The sequence below is a fragment of the Bison bison genome, unplaced genomic scaffold (genome assembly GCF_000754665.1).
Source record: "Bison bison bison isolate TAMUID 2011002044 unplaced genomic scaffold, Bison_UMD1.0 scf7180017864331, whole genome shotgun sequence".
In the NCBI taxonomy this organism is placed as follows: domain Eukaryota; kingdom Metazoa; phylum Chordata; class Mammalia; order Artiodactyla; family Bovidae; genus Bison; species Bison bison.
Genome location: NW_011494903.1, coordinates 6,696,283 through 6,704,542, shown reverse-complemented (window position 1 = coordinate 6,704,542; position 8,260 = coordinate 6,696,283). Strand labels below are relative to the sequence as shown.

General features: G+C 41.0%; 1 protein-coding gene across 1 annotated transcript in view; it reads left to right on the top strand.

The window, feature by feature from the left end:
- The window catches only part of IL7R (interleukin 7 receptor), a 36,157-nt gene that overhangs the window by 20,004 nt on the left and 7,893 nt on the right, over positions 1-8,260 (top strand). Inside the window, exons 3-4 of the mRNA XM_010853801.1 lie at positions 1,151-1,308; positions 6,681-6,838. Coding sequence (XP_010852103.1) covers positions 1,151-1,308; positions 6,681-6,838 — 316 coding nt within the window. The remainder of the gene's footprint in view (positions 1-1,150; positions 1,309-6,680; positions 6,839-8,260) is intronic.

Sequence of the window (8,260 nt, the reverse complement as noted above, 5' to 3'; positions counted from 1 at the left end):
TCAGACACGACTGAGTGATTTACACACACACACATTTTATTTTATGACTGCACTGGGCTTTAGTTGTGATGTGCAGCCTCAGTACTTTTGGCCCGAGGGTCCAGCTGCCCCAGGGCAGGTGGGAGCCTATTACTAGTTCCTCAAACAGGGACTGAATCTGCATCCCTGGCATTGGAAGACAGACTGTTAACCACTGGACCATCAGGGAAATCCCTGTAGTGTATATGGTTTCTTGTATATAATCCTTTAGATTAATTTAAACTTTTTTGTCAATATTTCTTTACATGCATTATTTTTTTCAATATATTTCTGCAGAACATCAAAAAAAAAAAAGAAAAAGAAATTAGCTTCCCACCTAAACAATTTATCTTCTAATGATCAAGTCTAAAAGTTAAGAATGTTTCATTATTTTCATGCACGTGTTTGACTATTTCAGGTTCACTTACATCTAGAGCTTGAGTAAATGAGCACATTAGAATGGCAGCAAAAAGCTATTTTATTTTAATTCTCTCTCTCTCAAACAACATATTAAAAAGCAGAGACATTACTTTGTCAACAAAGGTCCATCTAGTCAAGGCTATGGTTTTTCCAGTGGTCATGTATGGATGCAAGAGTTTGACTATAAAGAAAGCTGAGCACTGAAGAATTGATGCTTTTGAACTGTGGTGTTGGAGAAGACTCTTGAGAGTCCCTTGGACTGCAAGGAGATCCAACCAGTCCATCCTAAAGGAGATCAGCCTTGGGTGTTCACTGGAAGGACTGATGCTGAAGCTGAAACTCCAATACTTTTGCCACCTGATACAAAGAACTGACTCATTTGAAAAGACCTGATGCTGGGAAGGACTGAAGGCGGGAGGAGAAGGGGGTGACAGAGGATGAGGTGGTTGGATGGCATCACTGACTCAACGGACATGAGTTTGAGTAAACTCTGGGAGTTGGTGATAGACAGGGAGGCCTGGTGTGCTGCAGCCCATGGGGTCACAAAGAGTCAGACATGACTGAGCGACTGAACTGAACTGAACTGAACTCTCAAATGTGGATCTACTCTATGGACAAATTTAAAGCCACACAACTGAAATGTAGATGTGACGCTATTCCATTCTATACAATGATACTTGAATTAAGACAAATTCCTTTTTTGTTTTTACAGTGGGGCGCTTTTGGATGTAGATTGCCTGAATTTTAATAAACTGCAAGAGAGGTATTTCCTCAAGACAAAGAAATTCTTACTGATTGGAGACAGTAAAATATGTGTGAAGCTTGAAAAAAAGAACATGACTTGCAGAAAAGTGAACATAGTCAAGATAGGTAAGAAGTTGTACGTGGGGATATGTTGTCATTTTTCTGATATCTGAAGACAGACAGATATCTGTGTCTAAAGTTTTGGGATGTTAAAAGTGAACAAATCATGAAAACTGTTTACAATAGAAAAGATCAAATTCTCTAATGCACATAATTTTTAAGAGAAATGAAAGTTTGAAGCTGATGTTATTAATTCTTACTGTGAGGGAACTCTGAGGGTCTTCAAATTCAGCTATGGAAAAGGGTGACTGGCACTCACAGCCTGCAGGAAGCGTTCATCTGTTTGAAGTGTCTAGCTGGAGCTGGGCCTCAAGTACTTTACTGACTCACATCCTTTCCTACCTCACTTTACCTTTTCCTGAATTCCTTATAATCTTCTCCCATATGCCTACTATATTCTGAATGTGTTTAGCTAAATTACCAAGTTGTTTTTTTAAGTAAATATACCTTTTAAAAAAAAAAAAAAAGAACTTTTTATTTTTCACTGGAGTATTGCTGATTAACAATGTTGTGATAGTTTCCAGTGAACAGTGAAGGGATTCAGCCATACATAAAAATATGCCTTTTGTGTTAGAATTCTCCAGAGGAAACTGAAACAATAAGATAGAGAGAGAGAGGGGGGAGAGATGAGAAAAATAAATTTATTTTAAGGAATCAACCATCATGGTTGTAGGAGCTGGAAGGTCTAAAGCCTATAGGGTGACCAAGAAGGCTAAAAATTCAAGCAAGAGTGGATATTTCAGAGGACAGGAAAGAGCTGAAATTCCAGAGGGCAGACCAGGAAGTCTTGAAACTCAAGTAGTGATTCTATTTTATATTCTTAGGACAGAATTGCTTCTTCTTCAGGGAATCTCAGTCCTTACTTTTAATGCCTTCATCTGATTGAATAAGGGCTACCAGATCTTAGAGAGTAATCCATTTTATTCAGTCTACTGATTGAAATGTTAGTCATGTCTTTAAAGGAGTTTCCAAGGTGGCGCATGGTAAAGAATCCTCCTGCCAAGCAGAAGACAGGGGTTCAATTCCTGGGTCAGGGAAGATTCCCCAGAGAAGGAAGCGGCAACCCACTCCAGTATTCTTGCCTGGGTAATCCCATGGATGGAGTGCCATTTCCTTCTCCAGGGGTTCTTCCTGACCTAGGGGTCATACTCATGTCTACTTCATTGGTAGGCAGACTCTTTACCACAAAACCACCTGGAAGCCAAGTTACGTCAGTATTAATTACCAGTTCTCCATTCAGTTACCAAACAAATAAATCAACCTGATAGATTGGGAGTATAGACACAAAACGTTTTTTTCCCATTACTTACAGATTTATGACACTGAGGTGACTAAGGTTCTTCTTCAAAACCTCAGAAATACCCTGGTGGAGGGGAAATGTCTAAGCCAGTTTTGATATGTTGGTGCAATGGAATCCTAACTTCTTGTATTCATTCTGCCTGTGGAAATTGACAAGTGAAACAACACATGTAGGGGGAAACTATTCAAAGTGATTGAAGGGTGCCTTTTTATTTATTTATTTATTTTTGCTGGTTTTAAATACTATGGCTCTGTCTCTCCCTCTTTGCAACCCCTCCCTTCACCCTTCTGAAAGAAAATTAAGGTAAGGGAGTAATAGTCATTAGAGACGACAAAGAGAAACTTGGAGCCTAGTTCTCAGCTTTGTACCACTAAGATGGAAGATGGTAATGAGTGAACACAGAAGTTTCATGTGTGAACAAGCATCATGTGAAAAAGCAGAAGTAGAGTAGAAAAGAGGCTGTAGACACAACCAGTGTGAGTGCCTCAGATGGGTGGCATGACTGGGTGTCTCTGAGTCTGGGACACAAGCAAGCTGCATTTTGGTCATTTGGAGGCTTGGCCTCTATGGATGGATGTTCGGTTTGTGCACAGGGCACTATATCTAAAGGTTCACCATTTACATTGCAAATCCATGTTCAGTCCTGGAGAGCAGGCAGAGAGGGCAGAGACTCTGTCCTGTGCCAGAGTCCTGGAACCCCAGAGGAGAGCCCTTTCCTACAGAAACCTACCCAGCTCATAGGACTCACAGGCCTCTTAGAGCTAGAGCCTATGAACACTCAGGGCACACTCCCAGGCTCCTGATGGCACCCTGTCCCCTGGGAAGCCCCCAAATTTCATATACCCAGCGCTTTTAGAAGTCCACATTCCATGCCACCCAGCAGACAGCAAACCTGACAGGTTGCCTCCTCTGAGGGGCCAGGGCAGAGACAGCATGTGCACCCCACTGGTAGCATGGGTCTGTGAAGGGGTGGTATGAGCACCTCAGGGCTTCAGAAAGCACAGCCGGGCAAGGATGAGTGGTGGTGAAGACATGTCTCCCCGTAGCATCTTCTTCTGGTTCCTAATGTGACATCTCTTTACTAGAACTGTCATTTAACTAAACTGAAATTGGATGCTTCTGATTACTCCCCAGAGCCCAGCTCCCCAGAAGCCAGCTGCCCTGTCACTTACACTCCCTTCTCTGGGTGTGAGCCCCCAGTATGTCTGGAGGGACAGTTTTCTATTTCTCTCCTTTTCTTGTCAAGGTAAATTGATATAATAGTTCAGGTTGTGTCAAGAATAAATGAAGTTTTTTAAATGTTGCTTGAGGAATGAACATCTTTTTGCTCAAATGCATCCTTGAGGCTAGAAGCAGACCTGTGTGGGAGAGCCTGAGCAAGCCTGTGGGAGAGAGTGAGGCACAGAAATGAAAGCTAAATGAAGGAGAGCAAGTTCATTTGTATCGATTTTTTTTTTTTAGATTCCACATATAAGTGCTATCACGCATTTGTCTTTCTCTGTTTGACTTACTTCGCTTAGTATGATCATCTCCAGAGCCATCTGTGTTGCCGCAAATGGCATTATTTCACTCTTTTTAATGGCTGAGTAATATTCCATTGTGTATATGTATCACATCTTTATCCATTCATCTGTCAATGGACATTTAGATTGCTTCCATGTCTTGATTATAAGCAATGCTGCAATGAACCCTGGGGTGTATGTATCCTTTCAAACCAAGCTTTTCTCTGGATGTATGTCCAGGAGTGGGATTGCTGGCTCATATGGTAGCTCTATTTTTAGCTTTTTGAAGGAACCTCCATACTGTTCTCCATACAAATGAACTTATTTACAAAACAGAAAGAGACTCACAGAATGAACTTAGAGAATAGATTTATGGTCACCAGGTGGGAAGTGTGAGGAGGAAGAATAGATTGGGAGGTTGGGATTGACATGTACACACTACTTTATTTAAAATAGATAATCAATAAGGAATTACTGTAAAAAAAATAAATAAAAATTTATTAAAAATAAATCAACTGAAGGAGAGCGAGACTCAGAATGAAACAGATTTAGATTTACACCCTAGCAGACTTGGGTTTGATTCCTGGGCCAGGAAAATCACCTGGAGAAGGGAATGGCTACCCACTCTAGTATTCTTGCCTGAAGAATTCCATGGACAGAGAAGCTGTCTGACGGCTACAATCCATGGAGTTGCAAAAAGTCGGACATGACTCAATGACTAACACTCTCTTTCAACTCATCTGAACTAGGGCCTGGAACTTCTTATTGGAGCTAATTAACCTCTTAGTTTCCTCATCAGTATAGTGGCTTAGGGTATTTCCCAGTGGCTCAGACGGTAAAGCATCTGCCTACAATGCGGGAGACCTGGATTCAATCCCTGGGTCAGGAAGATCCCCTGGAGAAGGAAATGGCAAGCCACTCCAGTACTCTTGCTTGGAAAATCCCATGGATGGAGGAACCTGGTAGGCTACAGTCCATGGGGTCGCAAAGAGTCGGACACGACTGAGCAATAGTGGCTTTGAGTAATCATTGACACGAGATGGTGTAAGTAAACTTGACACTGAGTATGTGTATAATCAACATTGGTCTGTTCTTCTCTCAATTCTTCCATTACTGAGAGGCCTTGGGAGATGGGAATGAGGCAAGGAATTCGGTATCAGAGGTTTTGTTGAGAATGTGACTTTTAATCACTGCCTTGAATGGCAAGAAGGAACTGGCTTGGCTGGTGTCAGGGGGCTGACAGTCTTCTCTGTTGGCCTGTTTCTCTACACCCACTGCCTTTCCTCCTGCTTCCCTTTGGGGTATCTTGCCTTTTTATAGTACCTCTGAGGGTAAAAAAGGGTAAACTTGCTCTTGCACAAGATATCCAAGGGTGAAGAAAGAACCACTTCCTCTTTTTCAGTACGTCTAGGGGAATCAAGGCTGGAAACACTTAGGCAACCACCACTACAAGCAAGTGATTATGACAAGAGAGTTAAACTTCAACATGTGAGCTCATTTAATGGGTCAGTAAGTCAGTCTTAAAGCCCAGCTCACATAGCCTGAAATCCAGCTCAATCTACTGAGTGAAATTGTGATGAACACACACTCTCTCACGAGCAATAAGTTTAGGTTAGATTTTAACCTGTGCAACCCCCAAGCTCTGTCTGAAATCAGCCATTCAAACAAGTAGCTGTCCCATCCCTAGACAACTAACTTCCCAGGCATTGGTGAAAGACCAGCAAAGAGGTCAAGATAGGTAAGCCCCAAGTCAAGGGTGGGAGGTAGCCTGACAGACATGCACTCCTAGGATTTCAGTACCTTTCTCAGAATTTGTTCAACCTGAAATAATATCTCTTCCTCCAACAACATTTCATATCTAATGCCTGTGATCCTAGGCAGGTATGCAGAAGGAAGAAGCCAGAGAGGAACTTAGAGCTAATGCAAACAAGACTGAAGGAGTGGGCAGCCTGAAGTCACACTGAAAGTTATGAGCCAGGGCTGGGATGCAAACACCCAGCTTCCATGTAGCTGAGATTAGGTGTATAAGGCCCCCAGTTTCATTGGAATAATGAATACTCAAAGTTCAAATACTCCTGCTTTGGGGTAGTTGGTAATAAGGTCTCTAGTACTCAAAAGGGGAAGAGAATGTGTTTTCATGTAAAATCAGTACCAGCAACTGTAACTAATAAGCCCTAAAACAGATTTCTCCAATAGAGTTTTTTTCTTGCTGATGTGAGAGCCAAAATGGGTGTTTCTAACCTGTGGGAGGTGCTCCTTTAAGCGACATTCAGGATTCCTTCATCCTGTGGCTCCACTCTCTTCCACCTATGATGCCAAGTAGCAGAAGGGGATCCAGCAGGTAGTCATGCATATGGGGTTTCTGGATCAGGATGGGAGACGGTACACATCACTTCCACCCACATCCTTCACAAGACCACAGCCAACTTCAAGGGAGTCATGCTTTGAACTGGGAAGAATAAGAAATGTTTTTTACTGACCCAAGAAAGGAATGTGATTTTCAGAGTAGGTGAACTTTAAAATTTTTGTTTCCTTGATTACCCTATAGAATGACCTTATTTCTTTTTCCTTTCCAGTTAAACCTGAAGCTCCTTTTGACATCAGAGTCGTCTATCGTGAGGGAGCAAATGACTTTGTGGTGACATTTAATACATCACACTTGCAGAAGAAGTATGTGAAAGTATTAATACATGAGGTAGCCTACCGTCAGGAAAAAAATGAAAATAATTGGATGGTATGTAGGTCAACTACATTTATGCATTGTGAAATTTATGCAGATGTGTATAAAAGTATCTTAATAAGTAAGTTATATGTATAGATTAAAGTAAAAACTATAAAATATATAAAACAATAAAATAGGAACTTCTTAATGCTATGTGTTTTACAATCTCAGAGGTACCTTTACCTGAGAAAGGTCCCTAGAAATTTTATGCTTGAAATGAACCTTTTATTTAAAAATCTCCCCAAAGTGTAAAAGGTTTAGGCTTCACAAAACCTGAATCTTCTCTGGCGCATTCTTGTCCTAGCTCTCATTTTTTTCCTTGCCCTATTTTTTGTCTTTATAATGTTTCTTAACGATTAACCATTATGGATTGAGACCACATTCATCCTCTCTATTTGGGAGCCTGAAAAAGAATCACATTTAGCACAACTCTCACAGGCAAACCAGGCAAAAAAATAAAAAGAAAGACAAGTCACCATGTTGTAGCCACGATCTGGTTTGATGGAGTTGTGGAAACAGCCTGAAGTAAGTAGGAGAGGAGATGCAATATGTCCTTCAATTTTTTCAAGTCTGAGTTCTTAAATCCTTGAAGTAACAGCTTAATTTTCATCCTTATAAGCTGGAGGGTTATTTAGACTCCATGAGTCGCTGCAGTTGGGATGGTCTGACTGGCTCCACAATCTGTATTGAGGAGAAAATGGAAGAGAATTAGAAGGTCTCAGGGCTTCAGGTTCCTCTGGAGTCACTGGCTTAACTTTCGTCCTTTTTGTACCACACTGATAGAAGACAGATAATAGTTGCTTTCTCAGGGGGAAAGAGATCCTACTTATCCATACTATTTTCTTTTCTCAGGCCATGATCAGTCTTTTGTGTTTGCAATTTGCTACTATAAACTACTTCCATAAGTATAATGCCCACCCCAGACCTCCTTCTATCTCCATTGACACAACACACACAAACTAGTAGGAGCCCTTGAGCCTGTCCCCTTCTGGCGTTTATCTGAAAATTGCATCAGTGGGAAAGCAGAGAAAGGAATAATTCTGAATAAACGGTACCAGGACAATCAGTTAACTGGGAAAAATTAAGTTTAATGCTTAACTTGCCCCATATAACAAAAAAATTAAAATAGAAGATGATTTAAAGAAATCATGTAAAAGTGAAACTCCAAACAGGCTAAAAAGTTTATGGATAAATGTTTATATAATCCTAAGATGAAGAAGAACATTCTGAGCATAAAAGCAGTAAAAGATTGCTTCCATGCCTTGGCTATTATAAACAGTGCTGCGATGAACATTGGGGTACACGTGTCTCTTTCCCTTCTGGTTTCCTCAGTGTGTATGCCCAGCAGTGGATAAAACTGGAGCCTATTATACAGAGTGAAGTAAGCCAGAAGGAAAAACATAAATACAGTATACTAACGCATATATATGGAAT